At 44.8% G+C, this 19,178-nt stretch overlaps 1 protein-coding gene across 1 annotated transcript in view; it reads right to left on the reverse strand.

Annotated features, from left to right (window-relative positions):
* Positions 1-284: 284 nt before the first annotated feature.
* LOC139381848 (uncharacterized) overlaps positions 285-19,178 on the reverse strand; it is a 41,552-nt gene continuing 22,658 nt past the window's right edge. The window contains exons 7-8 of the mRNA XM_071125663.1: positions 5,627-7,071; positions 285-5,536 (exon numbers count right to left, since the gene is read on the reverse strand). Coding sequence (XP_070981764.1) covers positions 6,337-7,071 — 735 coding nt within the window. The 3' untranslated portion in view covers positions 285-5,536; positions 5,627-6,336. The remainder of the gene's footprint in view (positions 5,537-5,626; positions 7,072-19,178) is intronic.

Below are 19,178 nucleotides of genomic sequence, written 5' to 3' on the forward strand. Positions count from 1 at the left end.
CTACTTTATTTTTCATGTCCACAATTTATTTTATTTTGAAGTCATATGGTTAGAAATTGACCCCATAGTATTATATCAATGAATGTCACTTGACATCCACATATCTGGCATGGCAGGTTTGAATCAGTTGATGAAAAGGTCAGGATGAAAACGAGCAACAAACAACAATGGCCCACATGAACAGGGTTTGATGCTACCAGCTTTATAGCACGAAGAAGTGCAACCCTGCAAAACAAGAAACTGACATCTTTTGCTGCTTGAGGGTATGACGCAAACAGACTTGGCAAGTTTGGTAGAGCCTTTATTGTGGTCTCGCACAACCTTGATGAGAGAGAATGTCAGTGCAGTAAAAACAGGGAGAAAGGAAAACATCTAACTAAAACTAAAAACTAAAAACTAAAACTAAAAAAACGAGTAGCCTATTTCCAGTTTAGTGTTCTGTCAGCCTCACCTACATCATTTACAGTGCATCTCTGAATAGCTAAGCTTTTGACCTTCTCTTATCATTTGCATAAAGGTTAGCAACAGTTGTTAGACATAGCGTTGCTTCAATATCAGTATCGATATCGGTTAATATAGTTCTTAATTCAATACAGTATTGCACGTTATACAATGGGACAATGCAATACAGCAGGATGGAGCTGTTTAGTGATTTGACATGAAATACAGGAACTACAAATGTATTGTTTTTGTGAATATTTAAGACACACAAATACCTCTCTCTAAGGTTACAATTACACCATAATAAGTCATTAATCAGCAAATGAGCTAAAGGCTGTGTAAAACGTTGCTACAAGTGAGGTAAGGGGTGTGTAAATAATAGTGGTGTATACGTAAGTAGTGGGGAAACAGGAGGGAATTGCAGTCCTGACGCATAAATAGTGCAGGTAGACTTACGAATATTAATTAACCCTCCATATTTTTTGACATGTGATCAGTGTAAGCCCAAAATCTGGACAGACATCAAAACAGCAGAGGGGACAACCCTGTCCTAAATTTAACCTGCTCATTTGCATTAAATCAGTATTCTTTAGCAATAACTGCAAAAATAGTTAAGTATACTATCCTAATGATGATAGACAGGCAGCCATGCCCCTTCGGTGTCCCATTAACTAACACAAGGTACAAAACAGGCTGTTAGTTTCTCCACTAAAGAGAATGTGCTATAAATGGCAAATTCATTTAACTTGTTTTATTGCATTTTTGGGCTCTTTGTTGTGGTTTAGCTAGCTCAGGGGTCTCCAACATTTTCTGACATTAGAGCTACTTTTAAAAATGTTGCGAGATACTCATTTATTTGTATTTCCTTTCTATCCTTTTCTGTTTCACTCTCAAAATTATAATAACTTATGGAGGACCCACACAATTGGATGTTTAGAGTCCATGCCAATATATAAATCACATCAGTATACAATTTTTGAGGTTTTGACAAAAAATAACTAATATAAATGTTTGTGTGTGCACCTAGCAAGAGAGGAATGTGTTTCGCTAGCGACGTTGCTGTAGGCCTACTGCACATCACTGCAGAGTTTGCAAATCAAATGCCCACCCAGTTTATACAAATAATCATGATATCATTGTGTCTGGTAGACATACTTTGCAATAACATTTAATAGAGAAATGTTTTGGGAAAAGCCTTTTTGTCTACACTCAAGACGGCTATCATTAGCATCGCTAACTGGTTAGAAAAGTTGATTGCCCTAAGCATGCACCACACAGACTTGATGGAAATGAATTGGCAAATATTGTGTTATGTTTGGCTTTCTATGCCAATTGTTGCTAACCAGCTGTGGAATAAAGTCAATGTGGCTTTGATTGGATAGTACCCGGGACCTCGCAGTGTCTGATATTTTGTGAGATTTGTTTATGACAGTTTGCGATTTCACAGTTTGTTTGGCAGGTTACTCCCAGGCGGGCTGCGAGATCGACCTGTTGGACACCCCTGAGCTAGCTAGACTCCTGCTTTAGAATTATTGATGAAAGCTATTGAATGGCTCATGGACAGAACAGCACTACCCTTCCTCCCTAGCATGATTTCTGTGGTCTGTCGGCATATATTATACATCTCTCACACACACACACCGCCAGATTGGTGTGTCTAGAGACACACACAGCAGGGTGATACTTTTGGGCTATTCTCTGGACCGTACCACACACATCTCTCTCTGTGTCTCTCTTATTGATTTATCTGTTTGGCATTACCAAGCAGTGTTGACTGACAGGTCTGTATGGCATGGGAAGACATCTCACCATGGTACACAAATATTCTCTCTCACACAAGCTAGGTTTCCATCCAATTGGCGACAAATTTTAATGTGAATATTCTAAAATCGAAATAAAAACAATATGCGCATTTTCCCACCAGAGATGTGATTCCATCATATTGACTTGTTGTCGATAAAAGGCTGTGTGATGATGTAGTGCACATAAAAATACCCTTTTCAGTTAAATTCCCATATACCGAAATGAAATGTGTTTCCATCCCACTTTCAACTCTACTGATGGTTTCCTTACATTTTTTTTTGTGTTATACAGCAAGTGCACCCACTCTCGCCAACAGCTCGCAGATACAGTGCGGTTATAGCCTAAATTATCAGATTATTATGGACAAAATATAAATTATTTTTATTTGTCAAATGGCAGCCAAGGATCGATGATCATATCACCAGAATAAGACCATTGATATTTATTGGAAAAGAGCATCAAGCTCATCACCTTGCTCATCACCACTTTCACCACCAGGTGAAGTAAATCATGACATATTTCATCTGTAGCCTAATACTCTGCATACTTTCCAGAAGACTTGTAGTGGGAGGACCACACAACTTGTCATTGTGTGACATCGCGTGACTCGTTCAGTATGATGTTCATTATATACAGTTGAAGTCAGAAGTTAACATACACTTAGGTTGGAGTCATTAAAACTAGCTTTTCAACCACTCCACAAATTTCTTGTTAACAAACTTTAGCTTTGGTAAGTCGGTTAGGACATCTACTTTGTGCATGACACAAGTAATTTTTCCAACAATTGTTTACAGACAGATTATTTCACTTATAATTCACTGTATCACAATTCCAGTGGGTCAGAAGTTTACATACACTAAGTTGACTGCGTCTTTAAATAGCTTGGAAAATTCCAGAAAATGATGTCATGGATTTAGAAACTTCTGATAGGCTAATTGACATGATTTGAGTCAATCGGAGGTGTAACTTGTTTATGTATTTCAAGGCCAAACTTAGTTCCTCTTTGCTTGACATCATGGGGGAAAGTCAAAAGAAAACAGCCAAGACCTCAGAAACAATTGTACACCTCCACAAGTCTGGTTCATCCTTGGGAGCAATTTCCAAATGCCTGAAGGTACCACGTTCAGCTATACAGACAATAGTACGCAAGTATAAACACCATGGATGTCATGATCATCGTATGACGGAGACCAAGGCACAGCGTGGTATGCATACATTCTAATTTATTTCAAGAATGAAAAACTGAACAAACTAACTAAATAAATAACTAAACGAACTGTGAAGCTATACAAACAAGTGCTGAAAGGCAACTACTCATAGACAAGATCCCACAAACACCAAAGGGAAATGGCTACCTAAATATGACCCCAATCAGAGACAACGATAAACAGCTGTCTCTGATTGGGAACCATATCAGGCCACCATAGACATACAAATCACCTAGACCTACAAAAAACCCTCGACAATACAAAAACTAGCGTACCCACACTAGTGTCTGACAGCCCCTCCCCCCATGGGAAAATGGGACCACACAGCTGCCATACTGCTCAGGAAGGAGATGCGTTCTGTCTCCTAGAGATTAACTTACTTTTCTGCAAAAAGTGCAACCAATCCCAGAACAACAGCAAAGGACCTTGTGATGATGCTGGAGGAAACGGGTACAAAAGTATCTATATCCACAGTAAAACGAGCCCTATATCAGCATAACCTGAAAGGCCGCTCGGCAAGAAAGAAGCCACTGCTCATAAATCACCATAAAAAAAGCCAGACTACGGTTTGCAACTGCACATGGGGACAAAGATTGTGCTTCTTGGAGAAATGTCCTCTGGTCTGATGAAACAAAAATAGAACTGTTTGGCCATAATGACCATCATTATGTTTGGAGGAAAAAGGGGGAGGCTTGCAAGCCGAAGAACACCATCCCAAACGTGAAGCATGGGGGTGGCAGTATCATGTTGTGGGGGTGATTTGCTGCAAGAGGGACTGGTGCACTTCACAAAATAAATGGCATCATGAGGTAGGAAAATTATATGGATATATTGAAGCAACTTCTCAAGAAGCTTGGTCGCAAATGGGTCTTCCAAATGGACAATGACCCCAAGCATACTTCCAAAGTTGTGGCAAAATGACTTAAGGACAACAAAGTCAAGGTATTGGAGTGGCCATCACAAAGCCCTGACCTGGAATCCCATAGAAAAATTGTGGGCAAAACTGAAAATGTGTGTGTGAGCAAAGAAGCCTACAAACCTGACCCCAGCTCTGTCAGGAAGAATGGGTCAAAATTCACCCAACTTATTGTGAGAAGCTTGTGGAAGGCTACCAGGAACGTTTGACCCAAGTTAAACAATTTAAAGGCAATGGTACCAAATACTATTTGAGTGTATGTAATCTCCTGATCCACTGGGAATGTGATGAAGGAAATAAAAGCTGAAATAAATAATTCTCTCTGCTATTTTTCTGACATTTCACATTCCTCAAATAAAGTGGTGATCCTAACTGACCTAAGACAGGGAATTTTCACTATGATTATATTTCAGGAACTGTGAAAAACAGAGTTTAAATGTATTTTGCTAAGGTGTATGTAAACTTCTGACTTCCAACAGTACATATTTTGGCATAAAGTGTGTCAACAGACATTTCTCACATAATTAATTTTACCGACCCAAAATAATCCCAATTTGCGTATTTAGTTTTGTCGACATTTGGAAAGGTTTCATCATTCCTGTCATGAAATGTTTTATCTGACATTTACTTTACATGCATAAAAAGGTTGGATGGAAACCTGGTCACACACACACATACACACACACACACACACACACACACACACACACACACAGAGGCAGCCATCTTGTTTTTCCGTAGGGGACAGGTGGATCAATGTCCCTGGGGACTCTCCAGAATTGTGTGTATGCTTTTTTTTCATGTGTGCATGTGTAGTTTGTATTATTGGGTATTGTAAAACAGAGAGTGACACAGTCATAAACCTACAGCCATAGCCCCAATGCATGGAAGCTGCCATAGTCTCTGTCAGAAACCATTTAACACACTCTCCATTTCTAGAGGCATTCAAACATTAACCATTGTTCTGAAGAGGAGATAAACACAACCCTCAAACTCCTCAAATCCTCAAACTGAACTTAGCCCTGATAACTCAAAACACACAAAAACCTGTGATGTTCAATAATGTTGTCTTAATCAGTCCACTACCGAACCAAAACTATCTAGTAGATACTATATGGTAAACCTATGTTACTCAGTGTTCAGGAGTTCACTGTGAGTTTAGTGGTGCCTGTCACTTGCTCTGAAAGAGGTACATCAGGGAGTTTAGTGGTGCCTGTCACTTGGTCTGAAAGAGGTACACCAGGGAGTTTAGTGGTACCTGTCACTTGGTCTGAAAGAGGTACATCAGGGAGTTTAGTGGAAGGACATACTCTAGAGGAAATACTTTAAACTTTCTAGTGAACGATTGTTCTTTAAACCCATTTCCCTGTTTAAGCAGAAAACTCCACTCCTTATTTCTTTCCCCAATCTGCTTTTTTTCTCTCATTCATTTTTTACGCTCTGGGAGGAATTTAACATTTCTGAGGTCATGTAAGCCTGTAGTCAAACCATGTGCTGCTGTTTCAATGGAAGGACCCATGTGAGTTTGAGTAGAGTTGAGTGGAACATTCTTTCAAAAAACATGTACAGTACATGTGAGAGATTAGCAAAGAGAAACTATGAATGTTAGTCATTCTTTTTCTGCATAGGACAATGTGCAATAAAAGGCTGCTTAGCAAGTGACTGGACATTTTATAAAGGATAAAACAGTCCTTCAGTGTATCTCAGTCATAACCTGTAGGTGCCATTTTGAATAGATGTGCACTGTACCTTTGCATTTTGTAAATTTTAAGACAGGACTATGCTACATATTCTGTTCAGTTCAGCAGAAGTTCAAACAATAGTTAAGGGCAGTTCCTGAATGTCCATAAGGAGCTGTGGGCACACGCACATATGGACACACACATGGTGAGCAGGAACCACGAGGAGGTGGAAGAGGAGGGATGTTATACAGTATATAACATGTCATGTTTGATTCATGTGAGCACTTCAGTGGATCTTTGGCATTGGGATGCGTGAGAGGCTGGGGGGAACCAGGACTCTGGCTCTGAGCAGTCCCAGGTCTGGCATTTCCAGATTAGGGCTAGGAGGGCTGGTTCTCCCAAGGTCCCTCCTGACCCCCAGAGCGCGGGGCTTAGCGAGCACCCCGTGGTCCAGAGACGGGCTCACCGCCTGGGGACCAGAATTGAAGCAGGGCAGGCCCCTGGAGGGAGGCGGCAGCTGCTTGGTCCTGTGGTTGGCCAGCAGCGCTGAAGACTCCGATCGAAGAAGAGAGCCATTAGTGCCCCCCTGAGGCAGAGCCGGGATGGACACACGCTTGTGGAGGCGTGGCGGCTGCAGGATGCGAGGGCAGCCAGGGCCCTGTGGCCCCAATGGAGAGGCTCGCTGCCCTCCCTCTGGCCTGGACAGAGCTCCTGGGGTTGGGCTGCTGGCTGCAGCAAGCCCCTGGGTGGGACTGGGGGTGGTTCCAGGCCACTCTCTGATATGTTTGTTGAGCTGGGTGCTAAGCAGCACACTCAATTCATCTGGGTCAGGCACTGGTGGAGTGTCCACACCCATGGCCGGGCTTCCAGTGGGTGGGTCAGAGTCTGTGCAGTGGGATCCATCTTCCCTGGTCCTCCTCCCTCTCTGGGGGTCACTGTGGCCCTCGGTGTGGGCTGTTTTTACTAGTCTTTCTTGGGTGAGGTGCTCGTGGTGGCTGGGGCTGGAAGGCTGTATTTGTGGCTATGAATGAAAAACAAAAATAAACACATTACTATCAATTCACTGAGAATGTTGAGATATAAATATATTGTGTACATCACATATGAACTTCTGTCAGATAGAATGGAATATACATTTTTTCTCTATTCAATCTCTTTATGCAGTTCCTGATACATCCCTGCCTTTAGTTGAAGGAGGCTAATCCAATAGTTTCTGTTCCAGACACAACCCACCATTAGTTAAAGTCATTCAATCCAATATTTTTTTAAAGTATTCACTTTCTGAGATCTGTATTCAAATATTTTTTTAAGTAGTTGCTTTCTCAAATCTGTATTCAAATATTTTTGAAAAAGTAGTCATTTTCTGAGATCTGTATTCAAATAGTTTTCAAAAGTAGCCATTTTTTGGGATCTTAATTAAAATAGTCACCTCCAAAGTAATTATGTGTTCCCCCCATTAAATAGTTACTTTCCACAAAGCATATTTAAAAACTATAGTTATCGGAGGTCTGGCAGGAACACTAGGTAGACTCCAAAATCAACCCACAGCACATCAACGTCTGGCATGCTTTCATCGTGCCATGTCATGCCATGCCAGCGTGCAGGGCCCAGGGTGATGGTAGAGGTTAGAGAGATGGGAAACGCTTACTTTACCACGCTTTGGCAGTGATGTAGAGAGAGATTGTCACGTTCTGACCTCTATTTCTGTTGTTTTGTAATTATTTAGTATGGTCAGGGCGTGAGTTGGGTGGGCAGTCTATGTTTGTTTTTCTATGTTTTGGTCTAGTTCTATGTTCGGCCTGATATGGTTCTCAATCAGAGGCAGGTGTTCGTCATTGTCTCTGATTGGGAACCATATTTAGGTAGCCTGGGTTTCACTGTGTGTTTGTGGGTGATTGTTCCTGTCACTGTGTTTGGTGTCACAGGATAGGACTGTTTTGCGTTTTCACATTTCTTGTTTTTGTTAGTTTGTTCATGTGTAGCGATTTATTAAAACATGAATAACCACCACGCTGCGCTTTGGTCCGCTTCTCTTCCTCCTACAGACGAACGCCCTTACAGAATCACCCACCTACCAAGGACCAAGCGGCGTGGTAAACAGAGGCTGCAGCAACAGCAGCAGCAGGAGAAGCGACTGGTGCAGCAGGAGCAACAGCAGCGGCAGCAAAAGCAGAGAGGCGGCATTATGAGGAACTAGCACGGCAGAGCGGATGGAAGCCCGAGAGTCACCCCCAAAAATTTCTTGGGGGGGGGCACAGGGGGAGTGTGGCAGAGTCAGGAGTCAGACCTGAGCCAACTTCCCCCGTTTATCGTGAGGAGCCAAGGAGGAGCTCAGAACCAGAGCTGGTGTTGGAGGTGAGCGAAGCAGAGACTGTGAAGGAGTTAATGGGGAAATTGGAGGAGAGTGATATGAGGGACTTGCTGGTTTGGTGCATGAGGCACGACATTCGCCCGACGGAGCGTGTCAGGGATTTAATGGCACCGGGGTCAGCTCTCCATACTCATCCTGAGGTGCGTGCGAGGGGTCTGGTGAAGACTGTGCCAGCCTCACGCACCAGGCCTCCTGTGCATCTCCCTAGCCTTGCACGTCCTGTGCCATCTCAGCACTACAGTGCTCCTAGCAGTGCTAACTGTGGCGGGCGTGGTGCTGGTCAGGCACCGTGTTATGCAGTTGTGCGCACGGTGTCCCCAGTACGCGTGCTTAGCCCGGTGCGCTACATCCCAGCTCCCCACATCTGCCGGGCTAGGGTGAAGATCCAGCCAGGGCGGTTGGTGCCAGCCCTGCTCTCAAGATCTCCAGTACGCTTTCACGCCCGGTCTATCCGTCACCACCTCCACACCCCAGCCCTCCGGTAGCAGCTCCCCGCACAAGGCTTCCTGTGCGTGTCCTCGGCCCAGTACCACCAGTGCCAGCACCACGCATCAGGCCTACAGTGCGCCTCGCCTGTCCAGCACTGCCGGAGCCTCCCGCCTGTCCGGCGCCATCGGAGCTTCCCGTCTGCCCAGCGCCATCTGAGCTTCCCGTCTGCCCAGCGCCATCTGAGCTTCCCGTCTGCCCAGCGCCATCTGAGCTTTCCGTCTGCCCAGCGCCGCCAGCGCCGCCCGTCTGCCCAGCGCCGCCAGCGCCGCCCGTCTGCCCAGCGCTGCCCGTCTGCCCAGCGCCGCCAGCGCCGCCCGTCTGCCCAGCGCCGCCCGTCTGCCCAGCGCCGCCAGTGCCGCCCATCTGCCCAGTGCCGCCCGTCTGCCCAGTGCCGCCCGTCTGCCCAGCGCCGCCAGTGCCGCCCGTCAGCCAGGGGCCGCCAGTGCCGCCCGTCAGCCAGGGGCCGCCAGTGCCGCCAGTCAGCCAGGGGCCGCCAGTGCCGCCAGTCAGCCAGGGGCCGCCAGTGCCGCCAGTCAGCCAGGGGCCGCCAGTGCCGCCAGTCAGCCAGGGGCCGCCAGTGCCGCCAGTCAGCCAGGGGCCGCCAGTGCCGCCAGTCAGCCAGGGGCCGCCAGTGCCGCCAGTCAGCCAGGGGCCGCCAGTGCCGCCAGTCAGCCAGGGGCCGCCAGTGCCGCCAGTCAGCCAGGGGCCGCCTGTGCCGCCAGTCGGCCAGGGGCCGCCCGAGCAGCTGCCCCTCTGTCCCGAGCAGCTGTCCCTCTGTCCCGAGCAGCTGTCCCTCTGTCCCGAGCAGCTGCCCCTCTGTCCCGAGCAGCTGCCGCCCCTCTGTCCCGAGCAGCTGCCGCCCCTCTGTCCCGAGCTGCTATCGCCCCTCTGTCCCGAGCAGTTGTCCCTCTGTCCCGAGCAGTTGTCCCGAGCAGCTGCTTCACCTCTGTCCCGAGCTGCCCCTCTGTCCCGAGCAGCCCCTCTGTCCAGTGGGGTCATTGAGAGGGGTGGTCATGGTGAGTAAGCCAGGGAGGCGGACAATAAGGCGGACTAAGACAATGGTGAAGTGGGGTCCGCGTCCCGCGCCAGAGCCGCCACCGCGGACAGACGCCCACCCAGACCCTTCCCTATAGGTCAAGGTTTTGCGGCCGGAGTCCGCACCTTTGGGGGGGGGTACTGTCACGTTCTGACCTCTATTTCCTTTGTTTTGTAATTATTTAGTATGGTCAGGGCGTGAGTTGGGTGGGCAGTCTATGTTTGTTTTTCTATGTTTTGGTCTAGTTCTATGTTCGGCCTGATATGGTTCTCAATCAGAGGCAGGTGTTCGTCATTGTCTCTGATTGGGAACCATATTTAGGTAGCCTGGGTTTCACTGTGTGTTTGTGGGTGATTGTTCCTGTCACTGTGTTTGGTGTCACAGGATAGGACTGTTTTGCGTTTTCACATTTCTTGTTTTTGTTAGTTTGTTCATGTGTAGCGATTTATTAAAACATGAATAACCACCACGCTGCGCTTTGGTCCGCTTCTCTTCCTCCTACAGACGAACGCCCTTACAGAGATGGTATGGAGTAATTTCAGTACCAACTCAAATTGTAATTGAATTCCATCATTTTGAATTTGTATTAGGATATTGAATTTGAAAGTAATATTTTTGTATTTGTAATGCACAATTGAATCGTTGAATTCATAAATGTAACTTGTCTTTCATGATTTGAAACTAAATGAATATTGCATTCAATTTAAAAATGATATTTCAATTTAATTGAATATTCAAATTCAATAATGATATATTCAGTTTCAAAATGGTAGAGATCATATAAACGGCGAATAGCAGCAGTGTAAAAACAAAGGAATGGGGGGGTCAATGCAAATAGTCCGGGTGGCCATTAATTGTTCAGCAGTCTTATGGCTTGGGGATAGAAGTTGTTATGGAGCCTTTTGGACCTAAACTTGGCACTCCAGTACCGCTTGCCATGCAGAAGCAGAGAGAATAGTCTATGACTTGGGTGACTGGAGTCTTTGATAATTTTAGATTTTTTTTCCCCAATTTTGTGGTATCCAATTGTTAGTCGTTACTGTCTTGTCTCATCGCTACAACTCCCGCACGGACTCGGGAGAGGCGAAGGTCGAGAGCCATGCGTCCTCCAAAACACAACCCAACCAAGCCACACTGCTTCTTAACACAGCACGCATCCAACCCAGAAGCCAGCCGCACCAATGTGTCGGAGGAAACACCGTACACCTAGCGCGATGAGACAAGGATATCCCTGCCGGCCAACCCTCCCTAACCCGGACAACGCTAGGCCAACTGTGCGCCGCCCCATGGGCCTCCCGGTCGCGGCCGGCTGCGACAGAGCCGGGGCTCAAACCCAGAGTCTCTGGTGCCTTAGACCAATGCGTCACCCGGGAGGCTGTCTTTGATAATTTTTGCATTAATTGTCAAGTTAACAAACTATTGTGGTGCCCTCTGTGATGTGGCCGGGGAAAGCCACTGTTTAGAGTGTCAGTCAAGCCCCACAACCAGCATTGTAGGCTACGCCCAGACCTGAGGCCACTCTGCCTCGTTAGGCTGCACATTTTCAGGGGCTGTTTCAGTGCAGCACAGGGGAGCCCTTGGTGGACGCCGGAGGCTGAGCCCTACAGACATTTGTTTGACGTCCTGGTCATTGGGTTCTCCGCAAGAAGAAGTGACCGGACTACAAGTGAAGTTGGTAAGCTGGGTAGCAGCCCAGCTTGTTTCATTTTGAAGTTAAGGCTAACTCTAGGTTCAGTTAAGTAAAGTGGGAGAGTGTTTTGTTTTCAGTTAATGTTTGAAAACCAGCTTTGTGAACCTTTATTTTGAATAAATACCCTGGTTTATGCTGTGCCCCTGTGTATTGGAATTCTGTCTGTTTCTCCTCAATGCCTTTCTATCAGCCACGCCTAGCGAGTCATTATACTATATATTCAACTTTTCAGATGCATTCAGATTCAGTTTTCAAATTCAGATTCAAAACCTGAGACAACATCCTGGTAATTTGCCAGACATGAATGGTAGAGAACAGATAGAATCAAATGTGTTATGTGGAAAACAGAAGCTTCTGGTGGTTTCTGAAGCCAATGTGGCATGTTGAATTTACATTTTTTGGGGGACTCTCGAACTCAGGACCTCTGCATCACAAACACACATGACCACCCTCCTTGACAATGTACTAACCGTTTGAGCTATCTAAAAATATCAAGCTAGCTACGGAGTGAGTTTACGGTACGCTCTTCAATTTATGAAATCAATGATTAAATTTGTACATTACGAATCCACAAATATTAAATGATTATCCTAATACAAATGCAAAATTATGCAATTCAAATCAAATTGGCACTGAAATCACTCTATAGATGGAATGAGAGAGAGATAGGAGATAAGGCACAGTAGCAGAAAGCAGACTGACAGAGGAAGAGAGACACACACACACATTTACATGTATGCACAGTACAGACATGCACGCACACGTCTAGGACGCACGCTTCCATGCATGCAAACACGCATGCAGACACTGTTAAAACAGGGTTAACAGAGTTTGGTAGAGTTGGGTAGCTGAAAAGGAGCAATTGCATCAATGAGTGATGACATCTTCAATGGCATCCACATTTTTACAAACAAGTACTTTGACCACTCCATCATACTGACTCAGTCTCCCAATCAGGCACAGAAAAGGACAGACACACTTACATCACACCGGAATTCAAGGGTTAAATAGTTCATTGCAAACAAGCTCAATCCAGTGCAAGCTCAGAAGCCAGGGCATTTGGCCATCCAGTGCATCTACTGTATTCATGTCATCCTAACTCCTGCCCACACTTCTCCTCTCTAAAATCCAATATTGTACAAGCAAGAAACCCCAACCGAGTTGTTTACATCTAGCATTGACAACAGGAGCTCCACAACAACATTACTCCATTGAGAAACATGAGTCACTTCACTTCTCTTTTGACTGCATGCATAATTCTCTCTCTCTCTCTCTCTCTCTCTCTCTCTCTCTCTCTCTCTCTCTCTCTTTCTCTCTCTCTTTCTCTCTCTCTCTCCTAAGACTCTAGTTGAATTAGGACCTTGAAGTGTCAATGATGCCAAACCCGACAAATGCACCCCTTTGATTGACAGCGGGGTTGCCCATTATTATTGTCAAATCTAATTAAACACAGCCAATAGACTGCCGTGGTTGTGGAAATGCGCCCCAAATCCCAACTGTTATGCTTTGGATGATGCCCAACCAGAGCCCTGTAGAGAAACATCAAAAGAATGTAATTTATGCACTGTGATTGCTAGTCTGCTTCATTGTACATGAAAATGTCTCAGGAACTTGCTAAAGTAAATGATAAACAACCAACTGTTCACTATTACCATGTAGTAATTGTACTGTAGATAAAAGACGAGGTCTTGATTTGGGTGTCATAAACTCATCCAAGTAATTAGCTAGGCTTGTTACTTTACGCTGAGATGTGTCAGATAACGATCCAAGTCAATTTACAAAAACTACCCACTGCTTTTGCTTACTCAACCATGCTACCTACTGATTTCCCTACACACACTTTGTTCAGGTGAATGAACTGAACATCACTCATCCACTTCACTGATGAAAGCAATGGGTAGATCACATAGAGGAAGGGGGTAATGATGGAGAGAAGGGGGGCAGAGACAGGGGATAATGGAAGCAGATAAGGCAACGGGGGCGGGGGGCGGGGGGGTAGTGACTCACTCTGTCTGCGCTGGGGCATGCTGGTGCGGGGCAGACCCTGCCCGGGGGAGAAGAAGGGGGTGGGCAGCAAACCCTGCACAGAGAAAAGACAATGGAGGTATGACGTATAGTACCAGTCAAAGGTTTGGAAACACCTACTCATTCCAGGGTTTTTCTTTATTTTTACTATTTTTTACATTGTAGGATAATAGTGAAGACATCAAAACTATGAAATAACACACATGGAAACATATAGTAACCAAAAAAGTGTTAAACAAATCAAAATATATTTTAGATTATTCAAATTAGCCACCCTTTGCCTTGATGACAGCTTTGTACACTCTTGGCATTCTCGCAACCAGCTTCATGAGGAATGCATTTCAATTAACAGTTAAATGTTAAGTTAATTTGTGGAGTTTCTTTCTTTCTTAATTAATTTGAGCCAATCAGTTGTGTTGTGATGGTAGGGGTGGTATAGGCCGCAGATAGGCCTATTTATTGGAAGAAAAGTACAAATAGGCAAAGAGAAGTGACAGTCCATCGTTACTTTAAGACATGAAGGTCAGTCATGGTGGAACATTTTAAGAACTTTGAAAGTTTCTTCAAGTGCAGTCGCAAAAATTATCAAGCGCTATTATGAAACTGGCTCTCATGAGGTTCGCCACAGGAAAGGAAGACCCAGAGTTACCTCTGCTGCAGAGGATCATTTTATTAGAGTTACCAGTCTCAGAAATTGCAGCCCAAATAAATGCTTCACTGAGTTCAAGTAAACAGAGTCATCTCATCTGTTCAGAGGAAACTGCAAGAATCAGGCCTTCGTGGTTGAATTGCTGCAAAGAAACCACTACTAAAGGACACCAATAAGAAGAAGAGACTTGCTTAGGTCAAGAAACATGAGCAATGGACATTAGACCGGTGGAAATCTGTCCTTTGGTCTGATGAGTCCAAAATTGAGATTTTTGGTTCCAATCATCATGTCTTTGTGAGACACAGGGTAGGTGAATGAATGATCTCCACATGTGTAGTTCCCACCATGAAGCATGGAGGAGGAGGTGTGATGTTGTGATGTTGTGGGGGAGCTTTGCTGGTGACACTGTTAGTGATTTATTTATAATTCAAGGCACACTTAACCAGCATGGCTACCACAGCATTCTGCAGCGATATGCCATCCCATCTGGTTTGCGCTTAGTGGGACTATCATTTGTTTTCAACAGGACAATGACCCAACACACCTTCAGGCTGTCTAAGGGCTATTTGACCAAGAAGGAGAGTGATGGAGTGCTGCATCAGATGACATGGCCTCCACAATCACCTGACCTCAACCCAGTTGAGATGGTTTGGGATGAGTTGAACAGCAGAGTGAAAGAAAAGCAGCCAACAAGTGCTCAGCATATGTGGTAATAACTTCAAGACTGTTGGAAAAGCATTCCTCATGAAGCAGGTTGAGAGATTTCCAAAAGTGTGCAAAGCTGTCATCAAGGCAAAGGGTGGCTACTTTGAAGAATCTCAAATATAAAATATATTTTGATATGTTTAACCCTTTTTTGGTTACTACATGATTCCATGTGTTATTTCATAGTTTTGATGTCTTCACTATTACTCTACAATGTAGAAAATAGAATAAACAAAGAAAAACCCTTAGTAGGTGTGTCCAAACTGTGGACTGTTACTGTACATGCATATAGAGATAGGTCCTATACATGTGAGAGTATAGAGTCACCATACCGCACACATACAGTACACAAACAGCACATAAACAGGAACACATACTGTCATACAAACAAAGACCCCCCCCCCCCCCCCACACACACACACACAGTCCCAGAAAAACACACACTGTTACCATGCTTACCTCTCCCTCTCTATTTCCTTGCTCTAGGATATTAATGCAAACATATTCCCTTTTTGAAAGGCATACAAATGAAAATGCATGAGGTTCTTATGTGAACCTCCCTCCAATATCTCATTCCTTTCTTTTCCATCTCTGTCTCTCTCACTCACTCTCTTTCCCACAGTCTATTACATTTAACACTGTAGAATCAGACCGACTGTTTGTCTGTGTGTGAGGGTGAATGCCTGTCCTCAATAACCGGCTCAATCCCACCTGAACAAACCCAAACTGTGCATAAAGATAAAATCATCCTGTGTAGAAGAAGAGTGGAGGCTCTTCTTGACTGTCAACAGGTAATCTCCTTCTCATGACTGTTTGGTGCTGCTCTTAAATTGGCCACATCTCCTCAAACCGAGAAGGACGCATAGGCACAGAGTGAGAGAGACTGGACTCTCTGGGATGCCCGAGCAATTTCAGAGACAACCGCAGTGAGGGAAGTGGAGGACAAATGAGGTTTCTGATCGACTTCCTCCCTGTTTTTTCTGTACTACACAATTACAGCAGGGCCCTTCTGTGCTGCCACCTGCCACAGCTTAATTTGCAGAAAGGAAGGTTTGAATTGGGAAAGAGAGCCTAGCACTGACAGTGGCTGGAATTTTCATTGGGCTGTCTCAGCTCAGGGCAAGCTTTCCTGTCTTTATCTTACATTCTGGTGTGAATACGTAGCTACTTCCCAGTTCTGACAGGTCTAGAAGGAACCCTTTATGTAAGGTAGTATGGGATTCTCTTTCATTAGGAAGTACGAGCTAAGAACTAGCAATAATCATAATGGTGTTTTGTATGGAAAGTTTCAAACACACACGTAGGCTAACTCTATAAACTACCTTGAACTCTACCAGAGTTATTAGACGGATTTGACTTTCATCATGATGTCATTAGCATGCTTAACATGTCAGTGTGAAGCATTCAGAAACTGTGCATATTGTTGTTGATTTTCTCGTAATTAAGTGTTAGTAAAGCATAAGCCGTTATGCTAGTAAAGCGTTAGCTTCCCCTTTCATCTTACAAGCTGGTGTGAGTCCTTATTTGAGGAGCATGTTGTCATTGCTCATTATAAATTGTCAAGGCATTAGCAGCTCTGCTAGCAGTGTCCTGAAGGATGTCATGGCTGGCTTGATAAATCTTACTTAACTCCCCTAATCATTCACTACAAGAAGGACTTTCAGCTAGATTGAGGAAAATAACAAGACATACAACCAAGGTCTGAACATTACTTTTTACTTCGGTAGTCACAATTACATTTGCACCTGTCTGATATTATGAAGTTGATTTTCAAAGCAGAGTTTTGGTGGTAGCTGTGGGCAGGGCAGTGAGTGTGGAATCTCTGGGGGTGGGAGAGAGAGGCGGTATGGGGGACTAATGTCAGGACCTCTCTGTGAAAACCACCCATCATTCTAGATTAGAATGCTGGACACAAGCTGTTCTGTCATTGCCTCTTTCTCTCTCTCGCTCCCTCTCCCTCTACAAACCAACCTCCTGCTGACAGAATGACAAGAGCATTGTGTCTGATTACAGCTTAGATAATGACAGAAAGAAAGAAAGAAATAAAGAAAGAAAGAAAGGGGAAGGGAGAGAGATAGAGAAAAATAAAAGAGAGAAAGTTGGAGGAGGAGAGAGAGAGAGGTAGACAGAGGGGGGGGGGGGGGGTGTAGCAGTAATTAGCCTATTGTCTTGGTCTGATGAAACACAAGGTTTTGCATTCGATTAGTCTTCCTGCCAGCACTTGTTTGCTTGTTTGTTTTAATGAGGCCATTCGGCATTCCCCTGTTTACTAAGCCCTTTGTTCAGAGGCATCTTCTCCTTGCCTCTGTACTCTATCTATCCTGCACCTCCATGCACGCACAAACATACTCTGTCTCTCTCCATGTCACTCTAATCACTGCATTGAGTTAACAGTAGGGTTGGGCGATTATGATTGCATCATCTATCGACGATGTTTGACAGCTATCGTCGATATTTGACTAGTCATTGTCGATAGTGACGACATCATGAAGTCAGATTTAGCATATTTGAACTTGACTGCACTGACGGAGTCTGGCAGCGCACAACAGCACAGCACAGTGAGGTCAGGGCACAGTGGAGCCTGTCAAGTTCTTCCACACCGATCTAGACAAACCATTTCTGTATGGACCTCGTTTGTGCATGGGGGCATTGTCATGCTGAAACAGGAAAGGGCATTTCCCAAACTGTTGCCACAAAGTTGGAAGCACAGAATCATCTAGAATGTCATTGCATGCTGTAGCGTTAAGATTTCCCTTCACTGGAACTAAGGGGCCTTGGCCGAACCATAAAAAACAGCCCCAGAACATTATTCCTCCTCCACCAAACTTTACAGTTGGCACTATGCATTTGTGCAGGTAGCCTTCTCCTGGCATTCGCCAATCCCAGATTCGTCAGTCAGACTGACAGATGGTATAGCGTGAGAACGCGATTCCACTGATCCAGATGTCAAGCCCTGACCTTAGTTATCTCTGTTTTCTTTAATATTTTGGTTAGGTCAGGGTGTGACGAGGGTCTGTATGCTTGTTTTGTCTTGTCTAAGGTTTTTGTATGTCTAAGGGTGTTTGTAAGTCTAGGCATATGTAGGTTTATGGGGGCCTGAATTGGTTCCCAATCAGAGGCAGCTGTTTATCGTTGTCTCTGATTGGGGATCATATTTAGGTTGCCATTTTCCCTTGGGTATTGGTGGGTTCTTGTCTATGTGTAGTTGCCTGTCAGCACTCGTTTATATAGCTTCACGGTTTGTTATTTTGTTAGTTTGTTCAGTGTTCTTCCTTCATTAAAAGAAGAATGTATGCATATCACGCTGCGGCTTGGTCTCCTCCATACAACGAACTTGACACCAGAGTCTAATGGCGGTGAGCTTTACACCTGTAAGGAGTGCGTATCTGGTGGCAGTGAATTCAGGCGCAGGAGAGCAGAACTTGATAATAGCCGGAGCAGTTTAATAGTAAAACCAACGGCATACGAAATACAAAGTATGGGCACAATAACCCGACGCGCACAAGTCAAACAAAATGTGCACAAGCACTTACAATAAACAATACCACACAAAGACATGGGGGGAACAGAGGGTTAAATACTCAACACATGATGAGGGAAATGAGAACCAGGTGTGTGGGAAAACGAGACAAAACAAATGAAAAATGGATCTGATTTGGAACTCTGTAGTGAGTGTTGCAACCGAGGACAGAAGATTTTTAAATGCTACGCACTTGGGACACTCGGCGGTCCCGTTCTGTGAGTTTGTGTGGGCTTACCACATCGCAGCTGAGCCGTTGTTGCTCCTGGACTTTTCCACTTCCCAATAACAGCACTTACAGTTGACCAGGGCAGCTCTAGCTGAGCATAAATTTAACGAACTGACTTGTTGTAAAGGATGCATCCTATGACGGTGCTACATTGAAAGTCACTGAGCTCTTCAGTAAGGCCATTCTACTGCCAATATTTGTCTATAGAGATTGCATGGCTGTGTGCTCAATTTTATACACCTGAAAGCCGAATCCACTATTTTGAAGGGGTCTCCACATACGTTCGTATATATAGTGTACCTGACAATACGTGGATGTGTGCACAGCGCTCATTCAAAAGTGTTCCTCATTGAGAGACGAGACAGGGAAGGGATATATAAAGGCTTCCATTTTCCTACTCACAGTACTCACACA

This window comes from Oncorhynchus clarkii, chromosome 23, assembly GCF_045791955.1.
Source record: "Oncorhynchus clarkii lewisi isolate Uvic-CL-2024 chromosome 23, UVic_Ocla_1.0, whole genome shotgun sequence".
In the NCBI taxonomy this organism is placed as follows: Eukaryota; Metazoa; Chordata; class Actinopteri; order Salmoniformes; family Salmonidae; genus Oncorhynchus; species Oncorhynchus clarkii.